This window comes from Oncorhynchus gorbuscha, linkage group LG01 (genome assembly GCF_021184085.1).
Source record: "Oncorhynchus gorbuscha isolate QuinsamMale2020 ecotype Even-year linkage group LG01, OgorEven_v1.0, whole genome shotgun sequence".
NCBI lineage: Eukaryota > Metazoa > Chordata > Actinopteri > Salmoniformes > Salmonidae > Oncorhynchus > Oncorhynchus gorbuscha.
In genome coordinates this window covers 99,767,115-99,787,583 of record NC_060173.1, presented here as the reverse complement: position 1 = coordinate 99,787,583, position 20,469 = coordinate 99,767,115, and the positions used below count along the sequence as shown (strand labels likewise).

The 20,469-nt window shown below is 45.5% G+C and overlaps 1 protein-coding gene across 1 annotated transcript in view; it reads left to right on the top strand.

The window, feature by feature from the left end:
* LOC124047367 (receptor tyrosine-protein kinase erbB-4-like) overlaps positions 1-20,469 on the top strand; it is a 615,153-nt gene that overhangs the window by 491,203 nt on the left and 103,481 nt on the right. Inside the window, exon 14 of the mRNA XM_046367795.1 lies at positions 6,333-6,426. Coding sequence (XP_046223751.1) covers positions 6,333-6,426 — 94 coding nt within the window. The remainder of the gene's footprint in view (positions 1-6,332; positions 6,427-20,469) is intronic.

Here is a 20,469-nt window from a genome sequence, read left to right as displayed (position 1 = left end):
GAGGTACAGAAATGTACCATTATACTCTTTATCTACACATGTACCCTAAAAGGTAACGAACAGTACCATGTGAGATCATTGTGTACATCTGATCTTTCGTACCCTAGGGAATAATACCATACCCTTATTTCTAAGAGTAGTACTATGCCATTTCTAAGAGTAGTACTATGCCATTTCTAAGAGTAGTACTATGCCATTTCTAAGAGTAGTACTATGCCATTTCTAAGAGTAGTACTATGCCATTTCTAAGAGTAATACTATGCCATTTCTAAGAGTAGTACTATGCCATTTCTAAGAGTAGTACTATGCCATTTCTAAGAGTAGTACTATGCCATTTCTAAGAGTAGTACTATGCCATTTCTAAGAGTAGTACTATGCCATTTCTAAGAGTAGTACTATGCCATTTCTAAGAGTAGTACTATGCCATTTCTAAGAGTAGTACTATGCCATTTCTAAGAGTAGTACTATGCCATTTCTAAGAGTAGTACTATGCCATTTCTAAGAGTAGTACTATGCCATTTCTAAGAGTAGTACTGTGCCATTTCTAAGAGTAGTACTGTGCCATTTCTAAGAGTAGTACTATGTATTACCTGCTCCACAGACTACTGAGTGTAAAATACAACTACCGTCTGTGCAGACACCAGTCTCTTCCCTTTTCCATTCTGATAATGGGAGAAAACATGGTGTAAACACAATCTAAAGGCTCAGGAGAATGACAGAAACATACTGCAAGAATGGACTTAAATGTCCGAGAAAAATAGATGAGACTACGTCCCAAAGGGCATCCTATTCCCATATAGTGCACTCATTTTGACCTGAGCGCTATGGGTCCTGGTCAAAAGTAGTGCACTTTATAAGGATTAGGATGCCATTTGGGACGCAACCAGAGACAAGGACAGGTCAAACACAGCACAGAGAACTTCATACAAAAAGGATAAACCACCGCAACAATACACTCCAGTGAGTGAATAACAGGGGAAATAAGATGGTAGTCCTGATCTGTTGGGGTGTGGATTACAGGAGTGTACTTGATCTGTTGGGGTGTGGATTACAGGAGTGTACTTGATCTGTTGGGGTGTGGATTACAGGAGTGTACTTGATCTGTTGGGGTGTGGATTACAGGAGTGTACTTGATCTGTTGGGGTGTGGATTACAGGAGTGTACTTGATCTGTTGGGGTGTGGATTACAGGAGTGTACTTGGTCGGGGGGGGGGGGGATTGGTTATGGGTTCGAAGGAGAATTTCCTGCATTATTTTTAAATCTCTACATTTTGTTATGTGTTGCGTTTGTTGTTTACCTGTATAATCCTCTCTAATACATTGTTTAAAAGGCTGTGAGACAACAGGTGAGACGTTCAAAGTCAAACGTCACCATCTGAACCGTAAACCAGACTGTGGTGTCTGGGTAATGTATAAATAGAAATAGAATAACTAGATAGTTACTGTATGTCTAGAAATAGACTATATGTCTATGGCTGGTGTACACTACAGTAGACGCAGAAATGGATGCCTGTTTCTCCTTCCAGACTGACAGGCTCTAGGTCCAGGCAGCCGTCGGGACCCTTCGTGGTCGAGAAGCGTGAGGCCAGTTTGGAGAGGTATGCCAAACGAGGGCAGGGGGGTTAGGCGTGTCACTGCGTGTCACAGTCACTGCTTGCGCACGGGGCCACGCTCTGCCTACCTGTCTGCCTGTCTGCACTCCACCTCTCACAGCTCGGCCAATCCCAGAGCCACGAGACACTACTGATTGAAGTCTACTGAGATTTACATTCTGTATAACATTTAGGGGCGGTTTCCCAAACGCAGATTAAGCCTAGTCTGGGACTAAAAAGATCAATGGAGAACCTGTCTGGGAAACTACTCAATAGTATGTATTTATGATTGAGACAATGTCTTGTTCACTATGGGGCACTCTTACATTAGGAGGAGAAATATCTACTGTAATGCATGAATTGTTTATTTCCAGTGCACAAATGTTGTTAAGCATTTCCTAATGTCTCTGACTGAGTCAACACAAACGGTTCGTAAGAAAACAGGATGACACAGACACAGAGTGCAACTGTTATAGTGGAGATTTAGGCAGGGCCTCCTGTAAAGAAGTGAAGTTCGTGGGTAAAAGCTTCTGTCCTCTGGGTTCTGCTAGAACAGAGGTGTTAAATGCTCAGTGTAGCAGACAGATAGACAGGCCGTGCCTCTGTCCTACAACAAGAATAGCACCCACAGTCACTGACTGCAGAGCGAGAGAAAGAGAGAGACAGTAAGAAACAGAAACAGAGACCATTCCGGAAGCCAGAGAGAGAGACCCGACATATAAAATAGACAGAGAGAGAGAGAGAGAGAGAGAGAGAGAGAGAGAGAGAGAGAGAGAGAGAGAGAGAGAAGAGAAGCTTAAAGGAGATGTTAAACCATAACCCATTTAAACCATAGCTGTACAAGACAAAGACCCACCTCCCGTGCCACCCTGCATGGCATTGTGTCGTCTGGATAAAGCATAATTAATCCTAATTTGGTTTTAGTTCCCACAGAGGAGTCCCACTTGGTATTAGACAGAGGGAAGAAGTACCACACGAACTGGCAGACACACACACACACACACACACACACACACACACACACACACACACACACACACACACACACACACACACACACACACACACACACACACACACACACACACACACACACACACACACACACACACACACACACACACGCATAGCATCTCTCCTTGTATGTCTAAATCAGGGTGCCAAGGCAACTCTGTCTTACTTTGTCTCTGTTATTTACTGACTTTCCAAGTCCCGCCAGTGACTTCTTATTTGACTGTTGATTTCTGAATGTATAGAACACCCGTTGACTTTAGCTGGAAAGCCATGCTATACCCCAAAGTGATGCTATCAATATAGCCAACATAATTAGCTGTGACGCTGTAAGGTGTAATAGTGAAACACAGAGAAATGCATCAGATTGTATATTATCTACGTGTGCATGCTCAACAGTTAATGTATGTGTCCCAAATGGCACTCTAGTCCCTACATAGTGCGCTACTTCTGACTTGCGCCCTATAGTTTTCCTTATGGGCCCTGGTCAAAAGTAGTGCACTGTATATGGACGCAGCCCATGACATCATCCAGTGACCTTCAGTGCCAAATTAAACTGGAGAACACACACACACACACACACAGACTCTCTCTCTCTTTATCTCTCTAGTACAATCCTGCCTTCATTGAGCAGCATTTTTATTTTTAGGTCTATCTGCTGCAGAATCTCTCCCTGATACTGAAGGTTCACACAGATCTATATTTTATTCATAGTTTTCTCTGTCTCTCTCTCTCAAACAAATTTTGACATTGATTTTGGCAATTGATTGAGGTTTAAGAAATGTATTAGAACTGGGAACAAATTCTTGCACAGTTTTAAAAACTTGCCAGCACATTATGTGGCAACCAGTAAAAGTAAAGGGATATTGGATTTGGCTCGGCTTGAATATAATGCTAAATGAAAAATGAATGTACAATGTTATTTTTATTTGTTTTGACTAAAATCTCTAGGGGAGACTGGGGTAAGTTGAGCCCTTTTTTACATTAAGGATTACTCTGTCCAGGGAAATATAATATTCTTCAGAACAAAGATATCTACATACACTGAGTATACCAAACATTAAGAACATCTTCGTAATATTGAGTTACACCCTCCCCTTTTGCCCTCAGAACAGCCTCAATTCGTCAGGGCATAGACACCGGAAGGTGTGAGAAGTGTTCCATGGGGATGCTGGCCCATGTTGACTCCAATGCTTCCCACAGTTGTGTCAAGTTGGCTGGATGTCCTTTGGGTGGTGGACCATTCTTGATACACATGGGCAACGGTTCAGCGTGAAAAGCCCATCAGCGTTGCAGTTCTTGACACAAACCAGGGCTCCTGGCACCTACTACCATACCCCTTTCAAAGGCACTTCAATGTCCATTCACCCTCTGAATTACACACATTCAACAATCCATGTCTCAGTTCTCAAGGCTTAAAAATCCTTCTTTAACCTGTCTCCTCCCCTTCATCTACACTGATTGAAGTCGATTTAACAAGTGACATCAATAAGGGATCATAGCTTTCACCTGGATTCACTTGGTAAGTCTATGTCATGGAAAGAACAAGTGTTCTTAATGTTTTGTATACTCAGTGTATAATTCAGGATATTGTGTATCCCTGTAAGTAATCAGAATGAATGTAAACATTATAGTTTTGATCCGAAGGGCAGGGTAGGTTATGCCGCCTACATATTTCTGTACTGAATGAAATATTACCTTTTTAAACTAAACTCAGCAACAAAAGAAACGTCCTCTACATGTGTAAATATTTGTATGAACATAACAAGATTCAACAACTGAGACAAAAAACTGAACAAGTTCCACAGACATGTGACTAACATAAATGTAATAATGTGTCCCTGAACAAAGGGAGGGGGGTTAAAAATCAAAAGTAACAGTCTGTATCTGGCCGCCAGCTGCATTAAGTACTGCAGTGCATCTCCTCCTCATGGACTGCACCATATTTGCCAGTTAATGATGTGAGATGTTGCCCCACTCTTACACCAAGGCACCAACAAGTTCCCAGACATTTCTGTGGGGAATGGCCCTAGCCCTCACTCTCCGATCCGACAGGTCCTAGACATGCTCAATGGGCTGTTCCTACGCCGTCAATGAAAATAAGAATTTGTTCTTAACTGACTTGCCTAGTTAAATAAAGGTAAAAAATAGCCCTTTTGCCATGCCTGTCTGGTCCAGCGACAGTGGGTTTGTGCCCATAGGCGACATTGTTACCAGTGATGTCTGGTGAGGAACTGCCTTACAACAGGCCTACAAGTCCTCAGTCCAGCCTCTCTCAGCCTATTGCGGACAGTCTGAGCACTGATGGAGGGATTCAGCGTTCCTGGTCTAACTCGGGCAGTTGTTGTTGCCATCCTGTAGCTGTCCCACAGATGTGATGTTCGGATGTACCGATCCTGTGCAGGTGTTGTTACACGTGCTCTGCCACTACGAGGATGATCAGCTGTCCGTCCTGTCTTCCTGTAGCGCTGTCTTAGGTGTCTCACAGTACGAACATTGCAATGTATTGCCCTGGCCACATCTGCAGCCCTCATGCCTCCTTGCAGCATGCCTAAGGCACGTTCACGCAGATGAACAGGGCCCCTGGACCCTTTTGGTGTTTTTCAGAGTCAGTAGAAAGGCCTCTTTAGTGTCCTAAGTTTTTCATAACTCTGACCGTTCCACAGGTGCATGTACATTAATTGGGAAAGTGTTTACAATGCAGATTTTTACGAATTATCTTTGAAAGGGTCCTGAAAAAGGGATGTTTCTTTCTTTTGCTGAGTTTATGTCTATTTTTATTTCCTAAAGACAATTCAACACAATCACAATCACTTTTTTGACTTTTAATATTTTTAAGCATATTTTTTAGATAGGCTTAACACCTAACAAACATTTTGTACTTTTTTTTACACTTTTAACATAGGCCCTGTTGTTACCTCATAATCCAGCGATAACGCCTTGCATTACACCTGGGAAGAAAACACTTGGCTCAACTTACCCCATGACCATTGGCTCACCTTACCTTTCTATATTAGCCCACACAGCTACAATGATGCACTTTCATGCTAGATTTAGGACCTCCTATTGAAACTTATAGAGACCCCAACTGATGTATTTGTATGAAACAATCTTAAAATTATCTCTTTTGGTTTAGATGCAAGCATTTGTGTATGTTTGGCAGAAACATACCCCACTCTCCCCTATGAGTAATGCATTTGTTTTCAAATTGTTATTTAAGCAAATAACAGCAGTATGTTAGTAGTCAGTTCTCCTTTAGTTTTCATCTGCAGTCGTCCAGGCTCATGTCAGCCATCTTAGCATGCTGTTGCTACTGGTGTACAGTATGCACAGAGGAAACGTGTGTATATACCACAGTACCCCATTGACTGCAGCGCCTGAGGCCATAAAACCCTTCCAGCTATTCCTCTAGACAGTCAGAGGAGCACAGCCTGCCTCCCTTCCTCTAGAGCCTGGATCTGACACACTTTGTTCTTTCTCACTGTCTACATCTTCCCCGACTCTCCCTTACCCCTGCCTTCCTCTATCCCTCTCCCTCCCTACCTCCCTCTTTCTCTCCTTTCCCCTCTCTTTTCTCCCTTCCTGTCTCCATCTGTCTCCCTCCCTCTCTCCATCTCTCTCTCTCTCTCTCTCTCTCTCTCTCTCTCTCTCTCTCTCTCTCTCTCTCTCTCTCTCTCTCTCTCTCTCTCTCTCTCTCTCTCTCTCTCTCTCTCTCTCTCTCTCTCTCAGGGAGGTGCGTGAGTATGACAACGGCTCGGTGTGTGTGGAGTGTGATGCCCAGTGTGAGAGAGCAGATGGTGAATCTCTGACCTGTCATGGCCCGGTAAGATCCTCCAGAGCCACAGGTTATCTCAATATGCATTACTACCGTGGTCCTCATGCTTATGCTCCAAATTCTGTGGACATTCTCCTGAGTTCACTCTTGTGAGGAGAGGAGTGTGGAGAATGCATAAAAAATGACCTAAAACTAAAGTTATGCAAGGTAGATTGTTCGTGGGTAGCTAGCTAATAATAATTTGTTGCCATTTGGCGTGCTAATAGTAGTAGCTATCCAGTTAGCCTTATTGACTTACCATGGGCTTGTAATCTACATACAGCGCCTTCGGGAAAGAATTCAGGCCCCTTGACTTTTTCCACATTTTGTTACGTTACAGCCTTATTCTTAAAGGGATAAATAAAGGTCTCATCATTCCAAAGACAATACCACATAATGACAAAGTGAAAACAGGTTTTTAGAAATTTGAGAAAAACTAAAACAGAAAATACCTTCTATACCTAAGTATTCAGACCCTTTGCTATGAGACTCGGAATTTAGCTCAGGTACATCATGTTTCCATCGATCATCCTTGAGATGTTTCTACAACTTGATTGGAGTCCACCTGTCTATAAACTGTCTATATAAGGTCCCACAGTTAACAGTGCATGTCAGAGCAAAACCCAAGCCATGAGGTCGAAGGAATTGTCCGCAGAGCTATGAGACAGAATTGTGTCGAGGCACAGATCTGGGGAAGGGTGCTAAAAAGTGTCTGTTGCATTGAAGGTCCCCAAGAACACAGTGGCCTTCATCATTCTTAAATGGAAAAAGTTTGGAACCACCAAGACTCTTTTTTGAGCTGGCCGCCCAGACAAACTGAGCAATCGGGTGAGAAGGGCCTTGGACAGGGAGGTGACGAAAAACCCAATGGTCACACTGACAGAGCTTTAGAGTTCTTCTGTGGAGATGGTTGTCCTTCTGGAAGGTCCTCCCATCTCTGCAGCACTCCACCAATCAGGCCTTTATAGTAGAGTGGCCAGACAGAAGCCACTCCTTAGTAAAAGGCACATGACAGCCCGCTTGGAGTTTGCCAAAAGGCACCTAAAGGACTCACAGACCATGAGAAATAAGATGCTCTGGTATGATGAAAACAAGACTGAACTCTTTGGCCTGAATGCCAAGTGTCCCATCTGGAGAAAACCTGGCACCATCCCTACGGTTAAGCATGGTGGTGGCAGCATCATGCTGTGGGGATGTTTTTCAGCGGCAGGGACTGGGAGACTAGTCAGGATCTAGGGAAAGATGAACAGAGCAAAGTACAGAGAGTTCCTTGGTGAAAATCTGCTCCAGACCGCTAAGGACCTCAGACTGGGAGCGAAGGTTCACCTTCCAACAGGACAATGAGCCTAAGCACACAGTCAACACAACGCAGAAGTGGCTTTGGGACAAGTCTCTGAATGTCCTTGAGTTGCCCAGCTCTTATAGAGACCTGAAAATAGCTGTGCAGCGATCCTCCCCATCCAACCTGACAGAGCTTGAGAGGATCTGCAGAGAAGAATGGGAGGAACTCCCCAAATACACATATGCAAAGCTTGTAGCGTCATACCCAAGAAGACTCGAGGCTGTAATCGCTGCCAAAGGTGCTTCAACAAAGTACTGAGTAAAGGGTCTGAATACTTACTGTATGTAAATGTGATATTTCAGTTGTTTATTTTTTTATACATTTGCAAACATTTTTTAAACCTGTTTTTGCATTGTCATTGTGGGGTATTGTGTATAGATTGATGAGGGTAAAAAAAAACATTTCAGGTTGAAAAGTAAAAAAAATGTGGAAAAAGTCAAGTGACTTTCCTAAGGCACTGTACACTACAGTGGAAATTGTAAGCAGTTAAAAGGCCAACAGTAAAACAGCATGTACTTACTACCGTATCAAGATTACATATTGTAATCAGGCAACATATGAGATGTCAATGGGCAACATTTCATTCTGAATTCTGAGTTTATTTTCTCTCGCTTCAGCTAAACTCTGCCATTGATTTCAAGACATTTTGCATCATATTTCTGTGCATATTTTACGCTGAAGCGTTGATGCATGATTCAAAATATGTACAAATGGAGATTCCAGAAACGCCCTCCGTGCTCCGTACTTTCATCTGATCCTCTGGTGCTCCATTTTGCTCGGAGCACGGTAGCATGCATTTGGAGAAACACCCACAGCCTAACACACACACACACACGCACGCACGCACGCACGCACGCACGCACGCACGCACGCACGCACACACACACACACACACACACACACACACACACACACACACACACACACACACACACACACACACACACCAGCATTCATGACATGCACTAATAACTTATCATCACTCCTGCACATTCCAACAGACAAAGAATAATACACATCAATTATTGTGTAAAAAAAAAAAATCACAGTGTTAATCAACACTGAAAGTGTTGAGTCTGTGGACCCATTTAGAGACCAGAATATTTTTAAATTAACACACTGTTTATTGCAAAGCTTTATTCAAATATTTCCAATAGTGCATTGCCTTTCAAGTAATTTGTAGAGTTACCACCCATTACTTTATTTGTTAGTGACAGAGACCTGGTTGTTGCATTCATCCATTTTCGGTCCTAAGCTAATGTTATCTTAAAAAACATATATATTTAACATAAGGCCATACATATTTCACGAGGCCTTATTTTCAGGTAGTTTTACCTTAATATAGGGGCCTGAAACTCATACTCATCACTTTGAACGTAATCCACGCCTATCATTATCATATTTCCCAGCCTGCCCTATTGTAGGTCGATTTTTCAAATTGTTTGGTTCAATATCATTGTTTGTTCATGTACATTTATTGATTCATTCATTAATCATTAATTCACTAATTCAATATGTTACTCTAGATCAGCATTACTCCACACACATCTCTCCCTCGCCCTCCATTTGGCAAATCTGACCATTAATCTCTCCTCCTGATTCCTGCTCACAAGCAGAACTCAAACAGGTGAAGCCTTTTACCTCTACCTTCATGTGCCTACTACTTCAACTACCTCGTAGCCCTGCACATTGACTTGGTAGTCCTTGTATGTAATATTGTTCTTTTATTGTGCTGCTATTTCTTATTTCTGTGCAAATGTTTCTTACTTTTTAACTTTGCATTGTCGAGAAAGGGCTCATAAGTAAACACTTCACGGTAATGGCTACACTTGTTGTATTATCTAAGACAATTAAGCTGGAACAAACATTTCAGTAAAAGGTGCAAAAAATCTAACTAACTGATTGGATTAGTCGAGAAAAATACATGTGATTTATCTTTGTGTAGAATAAGATTAATCAATGAATCAATGTACATGCACCAACATAGATATTGAAACAAACAATTCAAAAAAATTCACCTGCTATTGAGCATCTGGGAAATGAATGATGGGCATAGTTTTGATTCAAAGTGATGTTTTGTTAGTTTCAGGTCCCTGTATTAGGGTAAAACGAGGAACTCAAAATAAGGCCTTTTGAAAGAAGTATGGTATTGTGTGACATATGTATATAATTTTATGATGAAATATTAGCTTAGGATCTCACTTGGTGAAGTTCACAGCACTGAAAATGGATGAATGCAACAACCATGTTTCTGTTACTAACAAATACAGTCATAGGTAGCAATTTACTCGAAAGGCAATGCACTCTGGGAAATATTTGAATAAGGATATACACTATGCAGTGTGTTCATTTAGCATTGTTCTGGTGTCCATATGGGTCCACAGACTCAACACTTTCAGTGTTGATTTGACACTCACCGTGTTAATTTATTTATTTTTGTAACAATGGATAATTTGCTGTATTCTATAGTTATAACAAGAAATAATTGACATCCAACTCAGTTCAGTAGGTAACAGCATCCACCTATCACTGTCATTATGCTATCAGTAGAAATACCTTTCTTCCAATAGTCGCTATCAGCACAAACATTTCTTTTTACATTTTTTATTTAACCTTTATTTAACTAGGCAAGTCAGTTAAGAACAAATTCTTATTTACAATGACGGCCTACCAAAAGGCCTCCTTCGGGGACGGGGGCTGGGATAGAAAATACAATAAAAAAATAAAACACATTCCTCATATTGTGTTTAAACTGCCCGTTAATTACATCTCTCTAAAGCTTTTCTCTCTGATGTGCATCATAAACTGAAATCACTTGTGACCACAAACAAGAGTTGCATCCCAAATAGCACCATATTTCCTACATAGTGCACTACTTTTGACCAGAGCCCTATGGGCCCTGGTTAAAAGTAGTACACTACATAGGGAATATAGTGCCATTTGGGATGCATGCAATGTCTTCTATTGCCCTTGAATCATGATTAATTGTATTGTCAGTTAAAAGTGTGTCTGCGAGCTTCACAATATATTTGATTTCATGTTAACTTATAGGGAAAGTGGCATGTGTTTACAACAAACTGTCTGTGTGTGTGTGTGTGTGTGTGTGTGTGTGTGTGTGTGTGTGTGTGTGTGTGTGTGTGTGTGTGTGTGTGTGTGTGTGTGTGTGTGTGTGTGTGTGTGTGTGTGTGTGTGTGTGTGTGTGTGTGTGTGTGTGTGTGTGTGTGTGTGTGTGTGCACACGTGTGCAGACCTGAGTGAGTGAGTGAGTGAGTGAGTGAGTGAGTGAGTGAGTGAGTGAGTGAGTGAGTGAGTGAGTGAGTGAGTGAGTGAGTGAGTGAGTGAGTGAGTGAGTGTGTGTGTGTGTGTGTGTGTGCACGTGTGCAGACCTGAGTGAGTGAGTGAGTGAGTGAGTGAGTGAGTGAGTGAGTGAGTGAGTGAGTGAGTGAGTGAGTGAGTGAGTGAGTGAGTGAGTGAGTGAGTGTGTACGTACGTGATTGTGTGCTTCCATATATCTGTTTGTGAGTTTGCGTACATGATGTGTGTGTCCCTGTTGACTCTCCGCTTGTCTCAGGCTGTGTGATGATGCTCTTTGTCCTTCGCTTCATCTCCAGTCTAGACAAGATATTCATTCACAACCTCCATCCCTGCTCTCTGCCTCTTTCTCTCTTCTCTCATCTCTCTGATCCCTTGTCTCTTCTCTCTGTTACCTTCTCTCTTCTTTCTCCTCTCTGCTCCTTTGTCTCTTCTCTCTTCTATCTTCTCTCACCTCCCTTCTCTTTTCTTCTGCTCTCCCGTCTCTCTTCTCATTTCTCCTCTTTTCTCTCTGCTCCCTTCTCTCTTCTCCCGTCTCTCTTCTCATTTCTCTTCTTTTCTCTCGGCTCCCGTCTCTCTTTTCTCCTCTTTTCTCTCTGCTCCATTCTCTCTTCTCCTCATCTCTCTTCTCTCTGCTCCCTTGTCTCTTCTATCTTCTCTCTGTTCCCTTCTCCCATCTCTCTTCTCTCTGCTCCTTTGTCTCTTCTCTCTGCTCCCTTCTCTCTGCTCCCTTCTCTCCGCTCCCTTCTCTCTGCTCCATTCTCTCTGCTCCCTTCTCTCTAGTCTCTTCTCTCTTCTTTCTGCTCCAATCTCTCTGCTTCATTCTCTCAGCTCCCTTCTCTCCTCTCTCTGCTCCCTTCTCTCCGCTCCCTTCTCTCTGCTCCATTCTCTCTGCTCCCTTCTCTCTGCTCCATTCTCTCTGCTCCCTTCTCTCTGCTCCATTCTCTCTGCTCCATTCTCTCTGCTCCATTCTCTCTGCTCCATTCTCTCCGCTCCCTTCTCTCCTCTCTCTGCTCTCTTCTCTCTGCTCCCTTCTCTCTGCTCCCTTCTATCTTCTCTCTGCTCCCTTCTCCCTTAGCTCTGCTCCCTTCTATCTTCTCTCTGCTCTCTTCTCCCTTCTCTCTGCTCCCTTCTATCTTCTCTCTGCTCCCTTCTCTCTGCTCCCTTCTCCCTTCTCTCTGCTCCCTACTATCTTCTCTCTTCTCCCTTCTCTCTAATCCCTTCTCTCTGCTCCCTTCTCTCTTCTCTCTGCTCCCTTCTCTCTGCTCCCTTCTATCTTCTCTCTGCTCCCTTCTCTCTGCTCCCTTCTCTCTGCTCCCTTCTCTCTGCTCCCTTCTCTCTGCTCCCTTCTATCTTCTCTCTGCTCTCTTCTCTCTGCTCCCTTCTCTCTGCTCCCTTCTCTCTGCCCCCTTCTCTCTGCTCCCTTCTATCTGCTCCCTTCCAACTTCTCTCTGCTCTCTTCTCCCTGCTCCCTTCTCTCTGCTCCCTTCTCTCTGCTCCCTTCTCTCTGCTCCCTTCTCCCTTCTCTCTGCTCTCTTCTCTCTGCTCCCTTCTCTCTGCTCTCTTATATCTGCTCCCTTCTCTCTGGTCCCTTCTCTCTTCTCTCTGCTCCCTTCTCTCTGCTCCCTTCTATCTTCTCTCTGCTCCCTTCTCTCTTCTCTCTGCTCTCTTCTCTCTGCTCCCTTCTCTCTGTTCTCTGCTCCCTTCTATCTTCTCTCTGCTCCTTTCTCTCTGCTCTCTTCTCTCTGCTCCCTTCTCTCTGCTCTCCTCTCTCTGCTCCCTTCTCTCTTCTCTCTGCTCTCCTTTCTTTGCTCCCTTCTATCTTCTATCTGCTCTCTTCTCTCTGCTCTCCTCTCTCTGCTCCCTTCTCTCTTCTCTCTGCTCTCCTTTCTTTGCTCCCTTCTCTCTGCTCCCTTCTCTCTTCTCTCTGCTCTCTTCTCCCTGCTCTCTTCTCTCTTCTCCCTTCTCTCTGCTCCCTTCTCTCTGGTCCCTTCTCTCTGGTCCCTTCTCTCTTCTCTCTGCTCCCTTCTCTCTGCTCTCTTCTATCTTCCCCCTGCTCCCTTCTCTCTTATCTCTGCTCCCTTCTATCTTCTCTCTGTTCTCTTCTCTCTTCTCTCTGCTCCCTTCTCTCTTCTCTCTGCTCTCCTCTCTCTGCTCTCTTCTCTCTGCTCCCTTCTCTCTGCTCCCTTCTCTCTGCTCCCTTCTCTCTTCTCTCTGCTCCCTTCTCTCTTCTCTCTGCTCCCTTCTCTCCTCTCTCTGCTCCCTTCTCTCTTCTCTCTGCTCTCCTCTCTCTGCTCCCTTCTCTCTGCTCCCTTCTCTCTGCTCTCTTCTCTCTGCTCCCTTCTCTCTGCTCCCTTCTCTCTGCTCCCTTCTCTCGTCTCTCTGCTCCCTTCTCTCTTCTCTCTGCTCCCTTCTCTCTTCTCTCTACTCCCTTCTCTCTTCTCTCTGCTCTCCTCTCTCTGCTCTCTTCTCTCTGCTCCCTTCTCTCTGCTCCCTTCTCTCTGCTCCCTTCTCTCTGCTCCCTTCTCTCTGCTCTCTTCTCTCTGCTCCCTTCTCTCTGCTCCCTTCTCTCTGCTCTCTTCTCTCTGCTCCCTTCTCTCTGCTCCCTTCTCTCTGCTCCCTTCTCTCTGCTCCCTTCTCTCTGCTCTCTTCTCTCTGCTCCCTTCTCTCTGCTCCCTTCTCTCTGCTCCCTTCTCTATGCTCCCTTCTCTCTGGTCCCTTCTCTCTGGTCCCTTCTCTCTGTTCCTCCTGTGCTCTTTATTGTTTATTCAGTCAACACCCCTTTAGGCTTCAATCTCACTACACACAATGTACTCAAGCTCTCCCTCTCTCTCACACACACACACACACACACACACACACACACACACACACACACACACACACACACACACACACACACACACACACACACACACACACACACACACACACACACACACACACACACACACACACACACACACACACACACACACGAATGAGTATTACTGTGGACTAGAGACTTATCTTCCATCTCTGTGGAGTCTCTTCTCCCTGCTCTCTTCTCTCTTCTCCCTTCTCTCTGCTCCCTTCTCTCTGGTCCCTTCTCTCTGGTCCCTTCTCTCTTCTCTCTGCTCCCTTCTCTCTGCTCTCTTCTATCTTCCCTCTGCTCCCTTCTCTCTTATCTCTGCTCCCTTCTATCTTCTCTCTGTTCTCTTCTCTCTTCTCTCTGCTCCCTTCTCTCTTCTCTGCTCTCCTCTCTCTGCTCTCTTCTCTCTGCTCCCTTCTCTCTGCTCCCTTCTCTCTGCTCCCTTCTCTCTTCTCTCTGCTCCCTTCTCTCTTCTCTCTGCTCCCTTCTCTCCTCTCTCTGCTCCCTTCTCTCTTCTCTCTGCTCTCCTCTCTCTGCTCCCTTCTCTCTGCTCCCTTCTCTCTGCTCTCTTCTCTCTGCTCCCTTCTCTCTGCTCCCTTCTCTCTGCTCCCTTCTCTCTGCTCCCTTCTCTCGTCTCTCTGCTCCCTTCTCTCTTCTCTCTGCTCCCTTCTCTCTTCTCTCTACTCCCTTCTCTCTTCTCTCTGCTCTCCTCTCTCTGCTCTCTTCTCTCTGCTCCCTTCTCTCTGCTCCCTTCTCTCTGCTCCCTTCTCTCTGCTCCCTTCTCTCTGCTCCTTCTCTCTGCTCCTTCTCTCTGCTCCCTTCTCTCTGCTCTCTTCTCTCTGCTCTCTTCTCTCTGCTCCCTTCTCTCTGCTCCCTTCTCTCTGCTCCTTCTCTCTGCTCCCTTCTCTCTGCTCTCTTCTCTCTGCTCCCTTCTCTCTGCTCTCTTCTCTCTGCTCCCTTCTCTCTGCTCCCTTCTCTCTGCTCCCTTCTCTCTGCTCTCTTCTCTCTGCTCCCTTCTCTCTGCTCCCTTCTCTCTGCTCTCTTCTCTCTGCTCCCTTCTCTCTGCTCCCTTCTCTCTGCTCTCTTCTCTCTGCTCCCTTCTCTCTGCTCCCTTCTCTCTGCTCCCTTCTCTCTGCTCCCTTCTCTCTGCTCCCTTCTCTCTGCTCCCTTCTCTCTGCTCCCTTCTCTATGCTCCCTTCTCTCTGGTCCCTTCTCTCTGGTCCCTTCTCTCTGTTCCTCCTGTGCTCTTTATTGTTTATTCAGTCAACACCCCTTTAGGCTTGAATCTCACTACCCACACACACACACACACACACACACACACACACACACACACACACACACACACACACACACACACACACACACACACACTGTGCACACATTCAGCACACACACCTTTACAATCACACACACACACACACACACACACACACACACACACACACACACACACACACACACGCACACACACACACACACACACACACACACACACACACACACACACACACACACACACACACACACACACACACACACACACACACACACACACACACACACACGAATGAGTATTACTGTGGACTAGAGACTTATCTTCCATCTCTGTGGAGTCGTAGAACATTTAGACAAATCAGACAGGTTGGCCAGCAGGTTGGTCGGGTTGGATTGTTAGGCATATGACATGAACGTCTAGCAACCTAAACCAAAATGTATCGGCACCGACCAAACCGACCATTTCGCTGGAATTGTTTATAAACAATAGGTCCCTACTATAAACAATAGGGACCTACTATAAACAATAGGTCCCTACTATAAACAATAGGTCCCTACTATAAACAATAGGGACCTACTATAAACAATAGGTCCCTACTATAAACAATAGTTCCCTACTATAAACAATAGGGACCTACTAGAGAAATGTGAAGTTTTAAATTAAATGCGTTTGTCAGGCCTATGAACATAGCCAATCTAAAACAGAGAGATGGTGATATGTTAACATTCGTCCACAGTGCTCTTAGTAAATATTAAACAGAGAAAAAGAGATGGCGATACACCCCTTCAAATGAGTGGATTCAACTATTTCAACCACACCCGTTGCTGACAGGTGTATCAAATTGAGCACACAGCCATGCAGTCTCCATAGACAGACATTGGCAGTAAAATGTCCTTCCTCAAGAACTCAATTACATTCAACGTGGCACCGTCATAGGATGCCACCGTTCCAACAAGTCAGTTCGTAGAATTTCAACCCTACTAGAGCTGTCCCGGTCATCTGGAAGTGCTGTTATCGTGAAGTGGAAACGGCTCAGCCGCAAAGGGGTAGGGCATCCAAGCTCACAGAAGAGTGCTACAGCCCGTTGCACATAAAAATTGTCTGTCCTCGGTTCCAACACTCACTACCGAGTTCCAAACTGCCTCTAGAAGCAACGTCAGCACAATAACTGTTTGTCGGGAGCTTCATCAAATGGGTTTCAATGGCTGAGCAGCCGCACACAGGCCTAAGGTCACCATGTGCAATGCCAAGCATCGGCTGGAGTGGTGTAAAGCTCGTCGCCATTGGACTCCGGATCAGTGGAAATGTTTTCTCTGAAGTGATGATTCACGCTACACCATCTGGCAGTCCGATGGACGAATCTGGGTTTGGCGAATGCCAGGAGAACGCTACCTGCCCCAATGCATAGTACCAACTGTAAAGTTTGGAGGAGGAATAATGGTCTGGGGCTGTTTTTCATAGTTCGGGCCTCTTAGTTACAGTGAAGGGAAATCTTAACGCTACAGCATACAATGACATTCTAGACAATTCTGTGCTTCCAGCTTTGTGGCAATAGTTAGGGGAAGGCCCTTTCCTGTTTCAGCATGACAATGTCCTTGTGCACAAAGTGAGGTCCATAAAGAGATGGTTTGTCGAGATAAGTGTGGAAGAACTTGACTGGCATGCACAGAGCCCTGACGTCAACCCAATCGAAAACCTTTGGGATGAATTGGAATGCCGACTGTGAGCCAGGCCTAATCGCCCAACATCAGTGTCGACCTCACTAACGCTTTTGTGGCTGAATGGAAGCAAGTCCCTGCAGCAATGTTCCAACATCTAGTGGAAAGCCTTCCCAGAAGAGTAGAGCAGCAAAGGGAGGACCAACTCCATATTAATGCCCATGATTTTGGAATGAGATGTTCGACGAGCAGGTGTCCAGGCACTATTGGCCATGTAGTGTATGTCATGTTCATAGTCCTGCTCTGAGCCAATCTAAGAGATCTGAGAGATATGTTGAGATGGTACATTCAAACCGAACTCTAAACGGGTTAGTCATTTGCCTCATGCATACAGTCTACTAGCTATCATCAAGTTCAAATAACTTCCTGAACATATGTTTGCCTACCAAATGGTACTCTATATAGTGCGCTACTTTTTAAAGGGGCCCATGGGGACTAAATAGGGAATGAGGTGTAATTTGAGGATGCAAGCTATGTAGCATCTAGCACCATGACTTACTTACTATACATGATCCTATTGCTTTACTGTTGTTCCCACCTGTCAGGTTCAGGCTCAGCGTTGTTCTCTGATGGAAACCAGACTACAGGAGGAAAACAAATGGATTACATCAATCATGTTATGACAACAGAAGCCATAGCAATGACATTATATTCCATTATATTCCACATTGTGATCCTGTTATGCTTTGAGTTTGTAATAATATCCGTCACACTTAGGATAGGCGGTTGAGAGAGAGAGGCTAAGTTCTACCATGATGCGTGAACCCATGTTTTTCTAGGCTAACGTAAGGCTTGATTTTGGATTCAGCATGTGTCCACTCCCTGGCCTCTCCTCCTCCTCTCCTCCTCCTCTCCTCCTGCTCTCCCCCTGCTCTCCTCCTGCTCTCCTCCTCCTCTCCTCCTCCTCTCCTCCTGCTCTCCTCCTGCTCTCCTCCTCCTCTCCTCCTCCTCTCCTCCTCCTCTCCTCCTGCTATCCTCCTGCTCTCCTCCTCCTCTCCTCCTCCTCTCCTCCTGCTATCCTCCTGCTCTCCTCCTCCTCTCCTCCTCCTCTCCTCCTGCTCTCCTCCTGCTCTCCTCCTCCTCTCCTCCTGCTCTCCCCCTGCTCTCCTCCTCCTCTCCTCCTCCTCTCCCTCCTGCTCTCCTCCTCCTCTCCTCCTCCTCTCCTCCTGCTCTCCTCCTGCTCTCCTCCTGCTCTCCCCTGCTCTCCCCCTCTCCTCCTGCTCTCCTCCTCCTCTCCTCCTCCTCTCCTCCTGCTCTCCCCCTCCTCTCCCCCTCCTCTCCCCTGCTCTCCTCCTGCTCTCCTCCTCCTCTCCTCCTCCTCTCCTCCTGCTCTCCCCCTGCTTTCCTCCTCCTCTCCTCCTGCTCTCCTCCTGCTCTCCCCTCCTCTCCTCCTCTCCTCCTGCTCTCCTCCTCCTCTCCTTCTGCTCTCCCCCTGCTCTCCTCCTCCTCTCCTCCTCCTCTCCTCCTGCTCTCCTCCTCCTCTCCTCCTGCTCTCCTCCTGCTCTCCTCCTCCTCTCCTCCTCCTCTCCTCCTACTCTCCCCCTGCTCTCCTCCTCCTCTCCTCCTGCTCTCCTCCTCCTCTCCTCCTCTCCTCCTCCTCTCCTCCTGCTCTCCCCCTGCTCTCCTCCTCTCCCCCTGCTCTCCTCCTCCTCTCCTCCTGCTCTCCTCCTGCTCTCCTCTGGCCATATGTTGTTCAGATGGCCCCTCTGGCCCAGATGGACTGTCACAGCCTGCTAATTGATTAACATGCAGCTCTCTTGCTCTCTCCCTCAATTCAATTCAAAGGGCTTTATTCACATGGGAAACATTGCCAAAGCAAGTGAAATAGATAATAAACAATCAGAAATTAACAGTAAACATTACAGTCACACAAGTTTCAAAATAATAGAGACATTTCAAATGTTATATTAGGGCTGTGTTTTGTTGTAACAATGTGTAAATATTTTAAGTACAAAAGGGAAAATAAATATGTGTAAATAATGGGTTGTATTTTCAACCCTGGCTACCCTTTTCTTGTGACAACAGGTCACAGATCTTGCTGCTGTGATGGCACACTGTGGTATTTCACCTAATAGATGGAAGTTCACACATTACATTTTTTTATGTTCTGTGTAATCTGAGGGCAATTTTTCTCTCTCTCTCTCGCTCTCTCACACTGTCTCTGTCAATCTCTCTCTCTCTCTGGCTCTCTCACTCTCTCTCCTCCTCTCTCGCTCTGTCTCCCGCTCCCTCCCTCTCTCTCTCGCTCTCTCTCTCTCATGGGGATGATGTGCATGGTGTACACTGTTGGGCGCTAGCTAGTGATACATTGATGGACAACATCACTAAGGAAGAGTAGCTGTCATTGCCATGCCATCATTATCGTTTCCCAATAAGAGAGATGTGTTTACTGGGGGTGTTTTGGCAACAGGGGTGCAGTATGTTGTGGTAGACCATGATGCACTGTGTTTACAGGGGGTGTTTTGGCAACAGGGGTGCAGTATGTTGTGGTAGACCATGATGCACTGTGTTTACAGGGGGTGTTTTGGCAACAGGGGTGCAGTATGTTGTGGTAGACCATGATGCACTGTGTTTACAGGGGGTGTTTTGGCAACAGGGGTGCAGTATGTTGTGGTAGACCATGATGCACTGTGTTTACAGGGGGTGTTTTGGCAACAGAGGTGCAGTATGCTGTGGTAGACCATGATGCACTGTGTTTACAGGGGGTGTTTTGGCAACAGGGGTGCAGTATGTTGTGGTAGACCGTGATGCACTGTGTTTACAGGGGGTGTTTTGGCAACAGGGGTGCAGTATGTTGTGGTAGACCGTGATGCACTGTGTTTGCTGCAGTCTCAAATAAATTAGTTTGGCTGTGAGATGAGTTTACTGGCTATAGTAAAGCCTTTGCCGTTCAACGCCATGAGTATAACACTGATAAGACAACTAATTGAGTACCAGCTTCATTGTTATAACTGTGAAGGTACTTAATTTGCATATTTATGCCTACAGTACACACACACGAGCACTTACACACACATCCTCTCAGACCCACTCGTACATATGTGCACATTTGCACAAAACGCCTCCACATAACGATGCATATGTATTTATTTCTGTTTTGTTCTGCCCTTTAAGGGATATTGTTCCCTGTTGAGTTCTCTCTGTTGCCTGTATTGATACCCTTACAGACCCATACAGTGAGGCCCCTTCAGCTGCTTCCCTTCATCCCTGCCTCCCTCCATTCCCTCCCCTCCCCCCCTGCCCCTCCCCTCCCTCCCTTCCCTTGCCTCTTCTAGCCCATATTAACCTCATAAATCGTGTCTGTGCTGATTGTTATGGTCATTGTGTGTGCTGTGAGGGATGGTTATTATCTCCAGCTCTACTTGCTGGTGTTTTATGCGTCTCGTCTTCCTCCTTTCCTCGCTCCCACGATCTTCTCTCCTCTACTATTATATCGCTCGTCTTTATCCCTCTTTCTCTCTCTCTATCTCTCTCTGTCTCATATCTCTCTGTTATCTCTCTGTTTCTCTCACTCTTCCTTTCTCCCCTGTCCTTGCTTGCTCTCATTTCCT